This window comes from Rhea americana, unplaced genomic scaffold (assembly GCF_003343005.1).
Source record: "Rhea americana isolate MKP2758 unplaced genomic scaffold, rheAme1 scaffold_21, whole genome shotgun sequence".
Taxonomy (NCBI): domain Eukaryota; kingdom Metazoa; phylum Chordata; class Aves; order Rheiformes; family Rheidae; genus Rhea; species Rhea americana.
Window position 1 is genome coordinate 6,506,758 of NW_028186258.1, and position 18,756 is coordinate 6,525,513.

The window sequence follows — 18,756 nt, forward strand, 5'->3', positions numbered from 1 at the left end:
CTGCTTTGCTGGGGCAGGGAGGTCTACTCTGGAAGCAGGGAGGGAAGCTGGCATCTTTTGGCCTGTCTGCTAGAACAGAGGCTGGCTTTTGTAGAATTAACCAACGGGGGAAGCCAGGGTGTTTTAGTCTGGCTTGCTGGTGGCTGCTTCTCCTTTAGAATAGATGTTTCTGCTTGCTCCCTGTCCAGCCTGGGAAAAATTAGCTGTAAAGACCTTACATCTGACTCAGTGGTGCAAACTGTTTCCTTGTTCAGTATCTGGGAGGTCATGGGTGAGTCTTGAGGTAAAGTTAGCTTCTGCATCTCCTAGGAGACAGAGATTGGGGTGAACACACAGGCCCCCGCCCTTCATTCCCCCGGGGAGATTGGTATCGCGTGCCTTTCTGTACCATCGATCATTTTAGCACACGAATGTGTGTGGGTGTGTATGGAGTCTGCCTGTGGTGCAGGGATGGAGTGCATTTCTAATTATAGCTAATTGCAGGCTTGATAGTCTCTGGATTTGGTCTGATAGAAGTCAAATGATTTCCTGTTATTCAGCACTTCATAGATACATACCCAGAGGCATCAGGATGGATGAATTTTCTAAGGGCATCGAGCCAGGCAAACACACACTCTTCCCTTTCATTCCTGTGCACATACCTCAGAAGAGCAAAATACTCTACCACAAGGTCACTCTGTGGTCTTGGGCAACGTTAACACTGTATTTTATTAAATAGTGTAGAGATCCCTAAACTAGTTGAAATGGTCTGGTTTAGTGAAGCGGTGAAGGCTTCTAGGAGGAGCAGGATGACTTGGCCATGCTGTGTGCTGGGCTTTTGCGATCAGTTTGCTTCTGAGATGCAGGCCAGCTCCCCAAGTTAAGTACACTCCTCTGCACTGCCTTGTAACCAGTAACGTTGACAAACCTTCACACCAGTCACTTAAAGCTCTGGCACAGAGGTATTTTCTCACAAATCAGAGCCAAAATTAACTGTGTTCCCTATAGTGGTACTTTGTGCATTAATTAGTTAAATATTTACACTGTACTTTTAAAATCAAACATTATGCATGTTCTAAATATTATCCTAAGTAATTAAATTCATACATTAAAACATAATGGGGACATTAGAAGTGCATTTCATGTAGTTAATATAGTTGTAACATTGTGTTGTCAGAGTCCAAGTGATAGAGCGAGAGCTCATTGGTACAGGTATTGCATACAGAATCAGACAGGTAGATTTCAAACATAGAAACGATCAAAGTTAAACAAGGGTTTAAGAAGAAAAGCAACAGCTTCTTGAAAGGAACAAGGTGAATTTGACTCCAAATGCATTTTTTTTTTTTTTTTTTTTTAGCTTTGGTGGTCACGTAAGGCAGGATCCAGAATGATGGTTTCATAGCCTTTAAAATATTTCAAATAAACAGTATTTTTCTCTAGGAAAAAATACTCCCTCTTCCAGGTGTTCTCTGCAAGTTGAGCCTACAGTCCTGAAAAGCTGAAACTGATGCTGAACGTTTTAATCTTATCAAAAATAAACAATGAGAAAAATTTAACATAAAAATTGTTTTTTAAAATGATTTCAATGTTAACATTATAAGTCATACTTTAATTAAGTAATCTGACTTTGAATCTGCTCAATACTTCTTAAATGGCTGCTGCTGTTGGAACAAATCCTGGTCATACTTCTTTTTAGATCTTTGTAGGAAGTTAAATGGAGAAAAAATTCTGCTTTAAGAAAAGCCAAAAGTAACATGGAATGAAAAGAAAGGGCAGGTTCTCCAGGCACTACAGAGCAGCAGAGTTTGCAAGTCTATTATAAATCTTCCTGGTAGGACAAGTTTCAGCAGGGCAGGGGAGGTTAGGAGACTGGGAGGACACTCACCATGATTGCCAAGGCCTTGAAAGGTGAGCAGATAGTCCCAAATGGATGGCATTTACTAGCACTGATGGTCCCAAACAGTTGCTCACGGACTTTTCTTCTTGCTCTTCTTTCCATCAGCTCTTTTTCCACATGTTGTCTGAAAAAACTCTGGCAAAGAACAGTCTGTGTGGGAGAAGGGGTCTCTGATGCTGAGACCTGCTCAAGCTAAAGAGTCCTTTGTCCCTTGGCAAAGGGTGGCATGTTACTTATCAAACCTCTGACTGTGTCCTAATACTGAATGAAACGTTACAGCTTGTGGTAGAGAGCAGGTCATATTAGATGTTTTACTGACTGCTTCTGATCTTAAAACCAATGAATCGCTGAACTGCCATCCAATCCAGAAAATCCTCCTTGCAGTCACACTGGCATTTACAACTTAAAGATATACCAAAGAATATATAAGCGCAGAGACCTTTGGAGATTACTTTTATCATCTTTCCTCTATTAAGTATAGCTCAGCTCTGTTGCCCTGCACAAGAGTAACATTAGCTTGTCATTACTTCTAGGAATCACCCATTAAGTCTTTTGAAAATGTTGTTCAACCATGTATTTGCAATAGATTGGATTGCTATTGCATAAGCCACAGAATGTTCCCCGTGTATGATTATTATTTTTTTGGCTCATTTATAAAGGAAGCAACCTTCACTGCTTTAGCACTTCGTATATCTTTTAATGAATCTGAGCTTTTGGCAGATTCTGTTATCTCTAGCTGTGAGGTTTTGCCTTTGGTTGGAAGCATAGAATGGACAAAGTCAGAGAGAGGAAGACGGTCTCACCAACTCACCTTGTGATTTCTCTGGTTAGAGGTGCTGTCTAGCAGCCRTGAAGAGGCCAGATGGTTTTGCATGGTACCCTCTGAATAAACCTGGCTGGGTGATGCTGATTCAGTGTGGGGATCAACTCTTGGTAACTGAGTCTCTGCAGAGAAAGAACATGGTCATGAGAGGCACAGCTTAGCATCTCTCAAAAGGAAGGGATGTCTAGCTGAATTCCTTCTGTGGAAACCCCATGAAAGGAGGAGAAATTGCATGTAACTAGTGCTAAATGGCATATGATTCAAGCAAAAAAACCCCTCACATCTCTTTATTACAGAGATTTAGCTCACTAAACTGTGTCAGGGCCTGACAACCATTACCAGAGGCTCATCTTCCCAGTGCCTTATTGACTGCTGGGACATCCTCATAATTGCCAATGGTGGGAAATGATTCTCCAGCATCTGGCATGTGCTAACGCTGATTCAATGCACTTATCAATCCACTTAAGAAAAGAGTGTATGTGCTGGGTATGCAGTCAACAGCAGCCTGACAGATTCAAAAAGATCATCATTTGATCCTTTTCCTCTGAATTGCTGTTGAATAATTGATTAATTTCCACTGGACCCTGCTGCAGTTTGAACAGTTAAAGGTGGGAAGGCATTGGCCAGACATCATGTCCCCTGTCTGGTGACAGGGCTAGGAAGTTGCCGGCCCAGCTGCCCCCAGCCTTGCCTGGGGGGTTATATTTCAGAAGCTGCTGAAATGCTAAGAACAAGTTGTCCTTCAGCTCATGAAAGTTCATTTGACAGTTAAGACTGCTAAATTAAAGCTCCTTCTGTTTTATTTTTTTGGTTTAGGTTCAAAATATCCTCTGCTTTCTTTGAAGCTGGGTGCAGATATTGATAAGCACACCTGCTTGGAAACTTTTCAGCTAGATGTCTTTTAACAGAGGAGGGTGCRTTGCTTGGAGATCTATAGAGATAGTGAAGTCAGAGGCAGGTGGGTTTCTGAGTTGCAGCTCTCTCTGGTCACCTCAGAGTTAGGGAAAGCGAGCGATAAAACTGTTTAAAGCAGATGTTTCAAGAATTGCCCAGCACTGCTTCAAGGATACCTTTTTCATTCAAGGTCAGAATACAAACATGATTTTAGGCAGTTTAATTTTTTCCCCCACTTTTGTCCCCAGAAAAGCCTGGCAGCAGGGGCGAATGTAGCCAGGTGACTTYAGTTGAGGCATTTGGTCAAATAAGAGAATTTGTACTGGCATGCTTGCAGAAATGTTGGTAGCCTCTGATCTTCCTGGCAGAGCTTTGAAGGTGGAATTTTTTGAGGGAGACAATTATGCAAAAGAGTCTATTTGAACAAGGGAATTAAATATTTTCCCATTTCATTCCTGGTTGAGGAATGCTGCTGAATCTTAAACAATACGCAAGGGCAGGGAAAASGCGTTCTTCAGGCTTGCTGAGATCCAGTGCTGTCTAGACTTCATAATACAATGGTATACACTGCCCTGCTTTGAACTCTTGCCATGACCTCTCTCAGTGCTTCCTATAAATGGAAGCTGAGAAGCCTTCACTCTGCCAAAGCCTTGGTCACACTAATGAGATCCTAGTTCCTGTCAAATTTGGCAATTTGTCCCACTAAACCAGTGAACTTGCAGCAGGTAGTAGCAAAGCTCATTTCCAAAACCACATCCCTCTTAAAACAAGAAGCCACAGTTGACTTCCCATGATGGGATGACCATCTCTGTCCAGGTTAACAGAGATGCGTAGGGGACTAGCTTGGCAGGGGGATGCTCCTGCAGAAGGTATCTAGAAGCCATCACTCTGCAGAGATGATCTTTGGAATGGCAACTTAMTGCCAAGTAAAATTGCTGTCTATGCCATTTTAGAAAAGAGACGCTAGCTGCTTGAAGCCTGTCTCTGATATGAAAACAGCAGTGTCTGTCTACGTGAGGCTGCAGCTGTCAAAAATAACTGGTTCCCTGATGTTTCTCTCCTATCTGCCTTCATGACTCTGTTGATGCAGTTTGGCTATGCAGTGTTGTTTTGGATCACCCCTGGCACTAGGATGTGTTTCCTTCTCCTGCCCCTCTCCACTCTCTGGGATCAAGTTTCTTGCAGTAAATGTGATTTTGTCTTTCTGTGCTCCCCATTGAAGGCTGAGTTTGGGCTTGGTCACCTCTTTTTCTAAACCTAGACCAAGTAATGAGCATCTGCCTGGAGGCAAAGGTTTTCCCTAAGCCCATGGGTTAAATAACTCATTTGTTAAAGCCTTGTTCCTTTCCCAAGCACGTGCTGCCCGTGAGAAGKTAGCAGTACTGAGCGGCACTGTGCATGGGAAGGATGCCTTCTCTAACCACTGGATACTAGCTCTTGCAAAACCTACAGCAGTATATTGCCATCAGAGCACAGCCATCGCTTCACTGGACTGAGCAACTTCTGGCTCATGTGTATGTAGCATTGGCCGGGTTCACTGGCTTTGGTCCATTCCATTTGGTCCACTCAAGCACTGATACAGCCTCTCCCACAGTATGCGCATGCTCCATAGCTTCTAAAGGATTTTACTATCCAGGTCTGTGTGGAGTGGAAAAATATGCTCCCTGCTTTTACCTTCAGAGAAGATAATTAAGTGATGGTGTTGAACAAAGCTGGGAGTATATGACTGAGGGAGAAAACGAACCTACATCTTTTAAGTCCAGCACTCATTCCAATGCCCTCTGTGCCCGACTCACAGGCACTTATATCCAGAACTGACATTGCACTTTAGTAAACTCATTTGACAAACTGTATTATAGTGAGCCCTCAGAAACATCGCTACTCTTATTAGTAGGAAAGTAAGATCTTTGCTATTGTATTTTAAAAGATCTTGAAGTTTCCAGGAGTGCCCTGTGCTTTGTATGCCTGCAGTTTTGGGTGCCTGGGAAGACACTCCTCAGGCAGTACCCATTTCCAGAGGTTAAGTCCTGAGCAGTGCACATTAGATCTGTTTCTCTGTGTGAAAATGGAGGCAGCCCAGGTCTTTTTATCACTTTGGTATATGCTCCTGCACTTCATCAAGAGACAGTAAATTCCTGTGCAAAATGGTAGGCTGTAACCAAATAGGCAGAAGAGAAATCAGTGAATGCTGCAAAGATCCCCGTAGATATTCATCCCCTGATATGAATTTGAGCTTTGGATTAACAAGTTTTCAGACCAGCATCAGTTTTTGGTTTGAGATATTTTTGCATCTCAGACTGACATGTCATACATAGGTCATGTACCATGGACAGATGTGTCAGGAACCATCAAGAAATCATGTTGCGAGTTGAGTAAATAGTGAATGAACTATTCCACCTGTTAGGGATATTAGCTCTGCTTATGCTAGAAAGGGCAGATGAGATGCATAGCCTGAAGAGTAAGTAAATTAGAGCCTTGTATCCAGGATGAGCAGTCACTGCCTGCACATGTTCATTTACATGCAGGGAAACTTGGGCACAGAGAATTCCTTTGCTAAAGTCACACTGAGTCTGTGCAAATGCTGAGAAAAACCTGCAAAGTCCCACTCCAATTTCCTGCTCTAACCCACACAACAGAGCCTAATATCCAGGGCCGGGAGCCAAGCACACTCAAGTCAATGGAAAGATTCCCCTTGACTTTAATGGTCTTTGCATAAGTGCCTAATTCCTTCCTGTTCTCAAGCTGTTTTGGACTTAGTTGTGGAAACAACTGCAGACATAAAGTGTTGCAGCGAACTGTAAACCCTTCAAAGCAGTGTAATGGCAGATTTTGCTCTCCTCCCAGACAGTTGGAATGGATTTTGCTTGACAAAAAGCCTGATGTATGTTCTTCCAATCAGCACCGYGGCTACAGTGTGAATGAGAGTTTTAACAAACATGTTCATACGTTGTGGTCAGCCCACTACGTTTTGGAGCCAAGCTGTTCCCAGGACAGGAAAGGCAGGGAGCTGGTGTCCAGGCTAGGCAAATCTGAACCTCCAAAGCTTTGACAAGGCCAGTTTCTCTCAGAGCTGCAATTCTGCAGCTTGATTTTCTAGAGTCCAGTTCAATTCCCTGCCTTCAAAGACCATGTCACTGGTAGTGATTAGATGTTGCCCAATTTTATCATCTCTTTATGATATGTAAGACTTTTTGGCTCAGAATGTGTCACTGCAGCCGTTGTCGCATGTTGGGCAGAGCTGGCATCTAAAACTGCAGAGGGAAGGAAATGAGATCCCAGTTCAGCAATGCTCTTGCTTAACTATAAAGATAAAGGTACAGTCCAACTGCTGAGCTGAGCACATTTCTGYCTGTCAGCTGAGTAACTCATCATGTGCTTGCCATCAACACATCCCATGCTGTGAAGCAAAATGCACTACCTCAGACACCTTTGTGRCTTACTCCACAAGACTCTCTGTTTGGCAAAACACGTAAAGAGGTGCTTAACTTTAAGGACTTAAGTTTTGCTGACTTCCAGGGGGATTAAACATATTTGGAGGTGTTTGGCTGGAGAGGGAGCTCAGTGCATCTGGCTGGCTGTGCATGACCATTGAGGAGTAYGTGAGATTTTGTTCCTGAACTCTGGGACTGTCAACTAATATCTTTAAGCATGAGATCTACTGCTTGGTCTAATCWTACAAGGACCAATAATGGCAAGCAGATTATTTAGTCTTTAAAAAGCCCACAGACATGCTATCTGACTCTCTGTTAGAGGAATAGTGACTTTCACAAGGGATCCTTGAGTGTTAAAGAAAAGAAGAAACTATTTTCCATTATGGAAGGTTCTTCAGCTGACTGTCTGGGGAGAGAAGATTGATTATGATTGCTCTATTTCTTTCTCTACTCCCTAGAAACTTTCTGGATAGAATTAGGTGGTTAGAGTTGTGGGGGTGTTTTTTGWTTTATTTGTTTTTTTTTTCTCTGCTGTTCAGACACAGGTTGGTTTTTGTTGTTTCTTTTTTCTACATACACAAAGGGTGTCAGCGCTGCACACCTGCACATCCCATACTGATTGTTACTTAGCATGCTTATGAATGTGAGCCTGTTTACAGTGTAGCCTTAATGGCTTAGATTCAAATTCATATTCCTGGAGCCACGTTCCACAAAAGGAACAGAGACCTCACTTTTGCAGCTGTGCATTCCTGAGATGAAAAAGACAGCTCTGGCCCAGGCTGTTTCTTAGCAGTAAGTCAGACCTGTGCAATCTRTGGAAAAGTCTGGCAGCTATAAAAAGCTGTCTGACTGTTAGAATAATCAATGGCTCCATCTGGGTCTGCTCCTGATGCCCTGATTCAGGGAACAMTTCCCCTCAGGGATTTCAAAGATTTCAAACTATTGCCCATCAGTCTCACTAGAAATGTGGCTCTGTGAAGACTTCCATTTCAGAGCCTCAGGAATTACAAAATGCTGGCCTGGCTCTTTCGGAATGATTATTTACTTTTTAAACACACTGACTGCAACTTAGAGTAATCATGCTATTGCAGAGGAAAACAGGCAGGAGATGACACACAGATGAAGTAAGGGATTCATCTCATTGCAATCTGGGTACATTTTTTTCCTCTGGAACTTAATTAAAATACATACATCTTTCCTCACATTTTTGTGAAGCTTGATGGCAAATAATCGTCACTATTTAATTACATCAACATTAAMTTATTTTCATGGCTAAAAAGGATAGATCCAAGGGCAGTATCATTCCCCTGCACTAGATTACTCTGTGATGCATTMATTCCACTAAGCAGTTAGAAATGCAGCTAGTATAATCTGTGCCAGCACTCCCATGGGCTGGACTGTGCTGGTCAGTGGAAGATAGACTCCTACAGGMGCAGTGGAAAGTATATGCATTAGTCTGGGCTTGCTGATAAAGCCTCACCCTGCTCGTACTCTTCCTGCTCCATGTTGCTGGCACTGGTGCTGGCCCCATGGACTTGCTTTCCCTCTGGGATTCTAAGTTCCCCTGGCCTGAGAAGAAGCCCATCAGCCATTGCTTGTTGTTTGGTCACACTCCTTTCTTTCTTGGTTTCCTTCTGACCTCCCCAAGGCTCCCTGATGAAGAAAAGAAAAAAAGATTGGATTGGATAATGAGTTATAATAAGTTGAGTTATGATATACCAAGCCACAAAACTGGTCATATTTAGTCAGAGAAAGTTAAACAGGGTTTCTCCTTGTACATCAGAATAGTCTGCTCTATAAAGGAAGCCAGTGGCTCCTTTCTGCGAAGGATGTAGAAGCTGCAGATGGAAACAAACAAACCGTGATCCCACAGCCTTCACCTCTTTCTGTTATTCCAGACTAYGATCAGCATTGACAAACCAGCCCTGGTCTCAGTCCAGTGAGCCACTGGCATCAGTATTTACTGGTTAGTGCAGCTGTCTGATGTGCCTGGTAGCCAGGCTTTACAGAGGGTTTGGTGTAGGCCCAGCAATGTCTTTGCATGCTTCCGTGATGCCTTTCCAGCTCAGTCGCATCCTGCAAGGTCATTGGTTATGAAACAGCTAGTTTTAGAGTGACATTTTAAAAATGCAGTTCTTCTTTTTAATATAAAATTGTTTTATGAATGTATGTATGTATGAATTTTCCAGTGTGTTGTGTTCTGCTTGAAATTACTATGGTTCTAATGTGCCAAAGCTTTAACGTTTTGTTCCATTTTCTCTCCTAAAGCTGATCTGTTCCATAACATCAAAATCAAGTCTGGAACATTGAAGTGTCTCAAATTACAGTGCATATATTGGAAATGACTGTATTTTGACATGTTGCCAGCGCAGTTACAGTATGAGCAAAGGCTACAGAACAGGCACAGACAGGTACAGAAGAGTGCTGTTGGTCAGTAGGCTCAGTAGTAAATGGGAGTTACAGCTTGAGATGGACAGTAATTGACTGTAGGTATTTTCAAACATGATAACTGATAAAGCAGCAGAATCTATTTCACTGAATCTCACTTTGGTCTCATACTAGTTTAAATACTGGACTTTGTGTATGATTTTTAGTGCATTAAATTCTTAGTTTATGTCGGTTGAAGAATCCTGTCACTTTGTATTGCAAAGACACTTTAGATCCCAGCTGTAAGGCCAATGGCAATGTCCTACCTACTGTTTTTTAAGATTTCTCCTAACTAGCCATCAGAAGTGGCAGGGCGCATATCTCTGCTCAAGGGGTAGTGCTGGCACAGAGCATGTGAGCCCAGTATGACTCTACCGGTGGGTGGTTTGGGTCTTGGCCAAGACAGCGAGGTTGGAAGGATGTGTGTGGTTTCACTTGAGTACTTTGTGGCTTGACTATGTGGCAAAGAGACTGAATAGGCATCGTCTCTCACATCCACACCCTCCAATTTAATGCACACATGGAAAAAGCCAGTGGTAGCTGCTGTCTGTATGATAAATGGTACATTSTAGGGCTTTGCTTCAGAGGCTCAAAGGTCTTTGCAACACTAAGCCTAGAACTCTATATTCTGTTCTGGGTGCCTCTGACAGATGTAGCAGGAATGAGGGGAACAACAGAAGAGGTGACAGCAAGACCAGTGAGTCCAATTAAAGAGCTTASCTTGGCTGACTATTTCGGGGATGAGTTAATCAGCTATAATATGTGAGCCCTGCAAGGCATGGTGATGAGCAGGAACATACAGAGGGAGGGAGGGAGGGAGATATAGTTAGAAGAGCACTGGTGATACAATCTTTCTCACAATGTGATTTATTAGACTGTGATAGTGTCTTTCAAGTTAAGTGGCAGATGCCTTATCACACGGGACATTTAATGTAAGATGAGAGCAGTTTTATTGTAGGAAATTGTTCTTTATCTACAAGGGAGGCCCTGGACAAGCTGGACCAAGTCAGCATCTCTGGTTCTGTTACTACTGTGGCTCTCATAATACTCCCAGTCAGAAAGAGAATTTTTAAATCTTTTATGACATGCCTAATTGACTCATCATCCCTGCCCTCTGTGTGCAAGTACATTTGCACTGCCCTGAAATGTGAGCTAATCATGGYTGGAGAGAAATGTTTTCTGAACATAGTTGAGGAGAGAGAGAGCTGAAGAGGGTGAAAGGGGAGCAAAGTAATGACGTTTTAAAAGCAGAAGATTGTAAAACACTAAAAAATATATTAAAAAATAACAGAAAAGTTGTTTGTGGTTTCTTAAGCTAGTTTACATTCATGGAATTTGATGARGCCCTGGATTATTGTTGGGTTTTTGTAGATATTCTTCCATTTTTTTAGGCTAGTTTGTCTGTAGTGTGGGCATATGTGGGTAGAGAACTGGGGAATATGCTGAGGAAAAGAAATAAACTAAAAATGGTCATCAGAGGCAGAAACTGACTGATTATATATGCAACATTTTTGTTTCTTTTTTTTTTTAAGAACTTAGAGCTTTTAAAGATTTGGGGATGCAGAGATGGAGCATCAGGCATGACAAAGGAAGTTGACTGCATGCAATTGAGGGATGCTTCATTAATCATCTTGCCTCCGTGAGTATGTATAGCTGTGTCTCACTTTTTGCAAAATAATGAGTCCAGAYTTCTGATTTATGTCATCTGGAAGGTGCCTAGTTCTGCAGTGATAAGAAAAGATGCAGCCAAACAGTCTTAGACTAGGATGCTAGAAAGGTGATGGTATAGTGACGTTGYAGGTTTTGTATTAGTGCTGTCAATAAATTAATTTCTTGTTGCCGTCCAATTYTGGTGTCAAATCTTGTCTTGGCATTTTTGCTTGGAAGATACTTATCTTCATGGAAGGATTTCTTCTCCTTTGTGTTACTCAGGCTTTTGCAGAGCTAAACCTGAACGGTTTCCTTAGGTTGCTGTTGCTTTGCTGGTAGTCCATCAAATCCCGAGTTAGTTCAGCAGATCCCAGACCAGAACAAAWGGAGCATAGAGAGCAAGAGGCCCAAGGTCTGGTCTCATTTATGTGAGTGTGTGATAGCCAGAGCATCCTCTGGTTATTCTGCTAATTTCCTGAAGGTCGCCGTGGATTTTTATTGCTTGTGCTAAAAGAAGCATCTGGCTTGTAATGTTAACATCTGAGAGGGAACTTAGAAGAAAAAACAGTTGCTGCTGCAGTTTCTGTAGAAGAAATAACTGTTTCATTCTGCCAGTAGCCCTGCCAGGATGTGTGCTGGTTTCCTGGGGAAAATGTTTCTACATTTGCAGAGACCTTTTCTGAGACACCAGATGATTCTGCCCTGATCAGAGATGACAGTTATAAGAGGTGTGAGTGCCATAGCTGCCAGCTGAAAAATACTGATTAATTTTTAACTCAAAGCTCTTCTCCACACTGAAGTTCTAGAGACAGGCCAAGATCACAGTTTCCTTTTCCTGCTACCAAACCACAGACTGACATTCCCAGTAAGTGTATCCAGTGGATATATTCTTTGCTCATTGCTCCTTTCAAACAGAATAAGGACTTTTTTGAAAAYTGCCAATTCACTGTCTTCTTTTTTTTTACTCAGCTGGAGGATTCCTTGTAAATCATTAATATCTCTAGCGTTCTTTTCTCCAGCAAGTTAATTAATATTTGATTCATAACCTCAAAAGGAAATGGATATTTATCCAAACCATGGAGAAAATGAATGTCTTCTAAAAGTAATTGTAGTGACACTAAGTAATGCTCACTAACAACTGATCTTTTTTCACCTTCCTGCTGCTTCAGGAAACAAATTTTGCTTGGGTATGGAGGAGCTAAATCTAACCTTTTAACAGGGTTGGATTTGTGCTYGTCTGGCTTGGTATTTTTCATAGTTTATCTTTACTTGTAAATGTTGTCTTTTTTCTGAGAGAAAACAGCATTTGTGAAAAGAGGCACAGACTGCATAGCATAATTGCTCCAACCTTAGCCAGCTAAGGCAATTGGAAACCCTGGGTGATTTCATGGACTGGGAGGTCTCTGGCACTTTGTGAAACATTGTTCACAGTTCTGGCTATTGAATAAAATCCTAAATCATTTTCAAAATATTGGATAGCCCTTTCAGAGTTCCCATCTGTTTCACATAAATTTGTTTTCACATAAATGTTTACTGTCTTTGTCTCAGCTCTCTAGCTATTGTTATCAGTGACCTTAATTAGAGCATTTTAGAAATCATGTCTAGTTTGTAGTTCACATATAGACAATTAAAAAGTAGTTATTTGCTTGTACTGTTAACATGCATGTTCCTCCTGGCTACTGCTCTGCATGCACAGGCATACTTTAAAGAGTGTCAACTCTTGGAGAAGACTTCACTGGAGATAAAAGTCCTTGTTGCCCATTGTAGACTTCAAGGGCAAAAAATAACTGTRTGGGTCTTGGGAATCTGAACAAAGTGACCAAGGGGCACAGAAATGGCCTGAGAGTTATTGGGGATCCTGGATGACAACCAAAGCATGACCTGTTGCAATGCTCTCCCTTAGCTTTTCCCACAGCCCCGCCCATTGCTCACTGTTGCCCTTGGCTGGGTCAATGCTGGACCTCATGCTCTGTGTCTCTGTTAGGGGTCTAATTCTGCTCTCAGAGCTCCAGAGGGACCAGCGACCTGCCAAGAGCCATTCCAGCCTGCAGCAAGTGGGAAAAATACTGTTGACATTGTTTCTAGGCTGCTAACTTCACTAAAAACCCAAGGGACAGTGTGCCCTGGGGCCAGGGTGGTGGACTATTTGYCAAGCAATTTAGCAATGGCACTAGTTTTGAGGCAGCATGAAARGAGCCAAGTGAGCTTCCTCCCCAAAAGGCTGTGTTGCTCACTCCCTTGTTTTTTATCATAAACGATGCAATTTGTAAGGCTACCTCCTGGAAGCACCAACCTCTGGAGTCACAAGATTGTGTGTGTGTGTGTGTGTGTATATATATATGTATGTACATGTATATAAAAAAAAATCTCCATTTTCCTAACTCCCATGAAAATGTGAACTTCAAGCACAAAGAAACAGCTAGACTTTTTTAATATTAAAAAAAAAAATCTATGCTGCTTAAGACGATCTCACAGGGTGTTTTTTAGGGACATTGGCTCATGAATTTTTAATTTTTGTGCTTGGCAGCACTGGTTGAATTAGTGACACAACAACTGATTTTAATGAGTGTAAGATTAATGCAGATGAGCTTTGCTGAAATTGTGATCCAGCTGAGGAGAGAGGATTTTCTCACTTCACCTACCAGTTCTCTCCTCAGTGGACTATTACATTAAAAGTATTACCATAGCAGAGCATATTGGCATTTCTGGTCATTACCTTGGGGAGAGATGCTCATTAAATAGCTTGTTTTATACAGCAGATTTTGCATATTAACCCTTGGTGGCTGTCCCAGGCCCTCAGCAGTGCTGTATGGCTGATTATGGCACCTGGCAAGTGGGGAAGGAGGAGCGCTGTGGATGGCTGTGCACTGATAGAGGAGAAACCTCCCTTCACTCTCTGTGCCAGTGCCCACTGGAATGGGAAAGGGAAAGGGAAGAGGAATGGGAAGGGAAGGCAAAAGGGAAAGGGAAAGTGAAGGAGGAGAATTCGGCTGTCTTGTGGAGCCGTCGTAGCCAGCTCCAAACGCAATCACAGTCCACAGATGGCTAAAAAGAGCTCGGCATGGACTATCAGCCTTCCTGGAGGAGCAGTGTTGTTTATCTCTGTTGTGTTGCTGTGGCTGCACAGCCACCAACACCTGAGCTATCTTATTAAACTACAGAATAATGCACACTGGCAGGGACCTCGGGAGATCTCCAGTCCTTCCTTCTGCTCAGAGTAGGGTCAACACTAAATTCAGACAAGGTTGATGACCACAGGCAGAAGGAAGGTTGTACGCAGTGTTTGTCTGAGAGGTAACTTTAAATGGTATGTCAAAGGTTGGGTACTTACCCAGCATGGGTGAATGCTGAAGGGTCCCATCTCTTTTCCTGACCAAAATTTCCCACAAATTTCCCATCTGTGGTCCACAATCTGACGTTTTTGTCTGAGGAGCCACTGAAGATGAATGAATCTGACCCAAACATGAAGTGCTTAACACTCACCACTGTTTGGTTGTGGGCTCTCCAGTAACAGAGATTTCTCCAGAGATCCCTAGGCAAAGTAAGCAGGAGAAAGAGGCTCAGCCGTTGCCAGATCCTTTCCTCTGTGACAAGTGATTGTGGGACCTATTACATCCAATAGTACACAGTAACTGGGCTTAACCCAGTGGGGTTCAGGTAAAGAGTAGTGTTACTCAGGGAGGATGCATTTCTCTGGCTGAAACTAATGCAGACTAGTGTAACTAATGCAGACTAGTGTGTCTACATCTGGCTTTTCTAACAGAAGTTTATTTATATTTTAGAATCACAACAATTTATAATCATGGTAATTCTCAGGTTGGTCAGAAACCTAGCTCCTCGCTATCTACATTTCTTTCCCCTACTAGCATTTGTGCTCATACTTTTCACTCCTCTGACCTCTCCGTTGGTGGAATGCTGTTGTTTGATAAAGTGCGTAGCACACCAGGTTGTGTCAGTAGCAGTCATGGCTGTGACAGAACTGGTGCCACAGAACACACTATCTGCACTGGGCAGAGCTCTCCTACTGCTCTAAGAAATAACACATTAGGCTTAATGACTTGCTTTCCCATATACCTAAAATTAGATCTTTATGTTGTGAGTTAACTTATTACCTGCATGTGCAATAAGGAAAGATGRGGGAGGCTGAGCTAAACTAATTTTATTCGATTCTATAGGCAACAGGCAGGTTTTTTATCGCACATTTTTTATATATTTTAATTACATAGCGCTTTCAGAGCTGAAGTTTCTGCCTGCTTGGGCTGTASAGCGAATGTAGCAGGCGCGTTTACGAGTGGAGTGTGACAAACCATAACTAATGAGGAGTCTCCCCAGAAAGCATTAGGGGGTGGCGGAGGAGAAGGCCTGCCCGGCGCCTCGGGAGCCCGCTCGGTGGAACGTGTTCAGCTCTCGTTTTGCAGGGATCGCCTGTCTGACCATGGCTAAGAGAAATCTGTGAGGGAGAAGTGGGTCACCGAGATAAAACAGTTGTACGTAAGAATTAGAAGACCCTGAAAAATAGTGGTCCAAAGTAACAGCAYGCTTGCAGTGCCCTTCTCCGGTGCCCGACAGCTTCTCCGTGCAGGGACTGGGGCCGGGCAGGTGCGGGACCCCTCACGGCTGTGTAGACATGCTGCCTGCGGACGCTGATGTGTGGCTGGCAGTGGCAGTGGCCGCCTCGCGGCTTTCCTCGAGGCTGGTCACACGAGTGCCTGCAGACCCACACCAGTCCAGAGTGCGGAGCCTTACCGGTTCCTCACTGGCAGGCCGGGAGCCTCTGCTGGGCAAAGCTTTCCCTCTGGCTTCTGGCGCGGCGTGGCCTTGCTCTGCCCTGTCCTTTCTGCCTGCCCCAGCYGAGGGACACCGTCGGGGTGGCAGGACGGCCCTGTGCTCAGCGGCCGTTCCCCAGGGAACCTTCTAGAACCGGCCTGTCCTGGGAACCTTCCGGAACCGGCTCCCTGTTTTAATGCCAGATCCAGCCAGGAAATGGCAGTCCTCACAGAATGGGGGACCCCACAAAATGGCGGGCACCTCAGGGAGCTCCCTCCGTGAGGAGGCGCCTTCTCCCGCCCAAAGTGGCCTCCTCTGGGAAAGCAGAAGCCTCAGAAGTGCAAATTTCCAGGGGCAGAACTAAGAGGGGCTACAGGCTTCCCTGTATTTTAGATCATTTTGTGCCGGCCAGGCTGGACACGAGGTGTGGACGAGCRTGCTTGAGACATGTGGGACAGCCCATGCTCAGCAGTGTCCCAAACGCGGCTGGCTCCGCCGGTGTCTCCCGGCACAAGGGCCGTGTTTGGGAGGTTGGCTGCTGCACCAGAGACGGGTGCTGCTTCTTGGGCCACCGCACTGAAGACACCTGAAGCAACAAGAGAARGTTGAGGTGGATGCCGAGCTCAGGGTACGTGCCCATGCCGGGCTTACGTGTGTYCCCTCCTCCCGAGACGTCCCCGCGCCGCCGGGACGGAGCCCGCAGCCTGCGCAGAGGTAGGAGCTGGTGGGAGCATGCTACCTGTGTGAAAGCTACTCCTGAAGTCTTCAAGGATCTTTTCAGCTTCAAAAAACTGTGTATTTTACAGCAAAATTCCCCGTGTTGTTAATACCGCTTTCAATCCGTYGGAATTATTAGCATTAGCTGTGCCCCAGCGGCAATGCTGATGATTTACCTTGTCAGCTGCCTTAGCTGCAGCGATGAAGGGCAAACCAGTTTCACCTTTTGATGAGCTTCCTGCATTGTCTTGCTTCTCGTGCTGAAGCAAAAGTCTACAAAAAAAATGGGCTGTCGCAACATTAGGAGACTGCAAACAACCCCCTCCGGGTACACTTTTCTTGGAACGCATTAAGGAAGAAAAAAAAAAAAACACACCACAAACCCATTTCTCCTCATCCAAATTTTCCCCTAGTATTTTTTTTTCTCTGACCAGCCTGAGCTGCTGGATGGGGTTTGCTCAGCTGGTGCAGCGTGGGACCAGCCCGTCGCCTTGCAGCTGCCTGCAGCCCCCAGACATGCTATGTCAAGCAGTTGCGCTGCTGTGGTTCGCCGCATTTTGTGCTAACTCCGTCACGTCGCTCCTATTCTTAGCACCGAGGAAGACAACTGCCTCGTCCTTGCACCGTGAGCCGCAGCTGGGGCTTCTGCGCTCCACAGCGGCACCCTCATTACAAGGTATTTGCTTGAGCGCGCCTGTGTGCAGCACCTGCCTGAAGGCTCCCGGCGCGCCCCGACGAGGAATGTGCCAGCTCTGTGCCAGCTCCAAATTGCAGGGTTTCTTCTTCCTTGAAAGGGGAGGGGTGTCTTCATCCAGGRCCAAATTCCTTTTACGTGACTGAGGGTTGCTTCCTCGTTACACTGAAACACRGCCTTCCAAGGGGAGCTAATTCACTCTGGTGTGGTGAAGGCGAGGAGGCACAAGTGCTGCAGCTCCGTGCAYGCTTGGCTGGGCCTGCTCGGGGCAGGGCTGAGCAGCAGCCGGCAGGAAAARCCTGCCAGGGAAACCCAGCATCTCCCCTTTCTGGGAGAAGGTGGTTGCTGCTAAAATCCGCAGTTGCGTGGTCCCTTGTGCAGAAGGAGTCACGGCTTTGCCCTCCTAGTGAAGCCACCGGAGACAGCTCATCGTGGGTTTCATTTTACGTAGGTGCTCACCATATACAATTACAGTCCCGTGGATTACTGTTTGCGTCTGTAAACTCTCTGGCCTTTTTCTCTTTTGGGTGCTTGGCTAAAATTGTCCACTCCCACTGAGTATGGCTGTGCATTGAATAATACATTTYCCCCCCCTTTTAGCACAGCAATTTTCTTTATTCTTCCTGGGCACAGCTTAAATGTTTGTGCTTTGTTTTTTATTTCTGTAAGGCTTTTATTTCCCTGACCGGGATACTGAAGTGGAACATCTGATCACTGGGGTAAACGCTTCCCAAGATAAAGGGTTTGTATATCCTGTTTTTAAGCTTGGTCTTGTAAAGTTGGTCTTTCTATTTAGCTAGCATTTCAGTGTCCATAAATAGCTTAAACTTTTTCGAGCTATTCTCAGTGGCAGTATCTATAACTCAGTGACAATGATATTGCACATCCAAACTGAGAAACAATAGATAAATACATTAAGTAAAATGCAATGGGTCAGCTACGTTCCTGGTGTTATGTCGGGAAAAGCTGCTGATTACAAGGCCTAGGAATTCCTGCAGTTATTTCAGAGAGAATAAGTTGCAAACAAGCTGGGGAAATTTGTTCTGTAGAACTTTACCCTTCTGAAACGTATCCCAGAAATGGCTGTGACCCTGGGCCAGGATATGAGACTGAAAAGTTTTGTATCTTCATGGTCTCAGGGATGTGCTGTGAACTCCTGAGTGGAGACCCAGGCCCCCCACTGAAGTCACTAGTAAGACTCCCAAATGGTGTGCTGGAGCCWGGATTTCTGCGGGTCACCAGGCCTGGGTGTCACTTCATTTTGCTGAAGACAAGAACAGAGCAGATTTAAAGGCATTACCAAATTCCACCACCAAAGGCTCACAGGAATTGCTCACTCTTTTGAAATGCAATTGCATAGAGCAATGTTGGAAGAAGAGTAACTTATCTGCAGGAGGATGTGACCTAAACAGACATGAAGAAGGCATTCAGATCATGCCTCGCCTTTATTTTCTGTGACCAACTCCAGTCCTCCAGG

The 18,756-nt window shown here is 44.3% G+C and overlaps 1 protein-coding gene across 1 annotated transcript; it reads right to left on the reverse strand.

The window, feature by feature from the left end:
• Nucleotides 1-23: 23 nt before the first annotated feature.
• LOC146596114 (uncharacterized) lies at nt 24-14,566 on the reverse strand. The gene is made up of 5 exons (XM_085304829.1): nt 14,433-14,566; nt 8,505-8,677; nt 2,688-2,821; nt 1,865-2,026; nt 24-305 (listed from the first exon to the last, which is right to left on the reverse strand). The coding sequence occupies exons 1-5, from the start codon at nt 14,564-14,566 to the stop codon at nt 24-26; spliced, it is 885 nt and encodes a 294-aa protein (XP_085160955.1).
• Between the last annotated feature and the right edge of the window lie 4,190 nt (nt 14,567-18,756).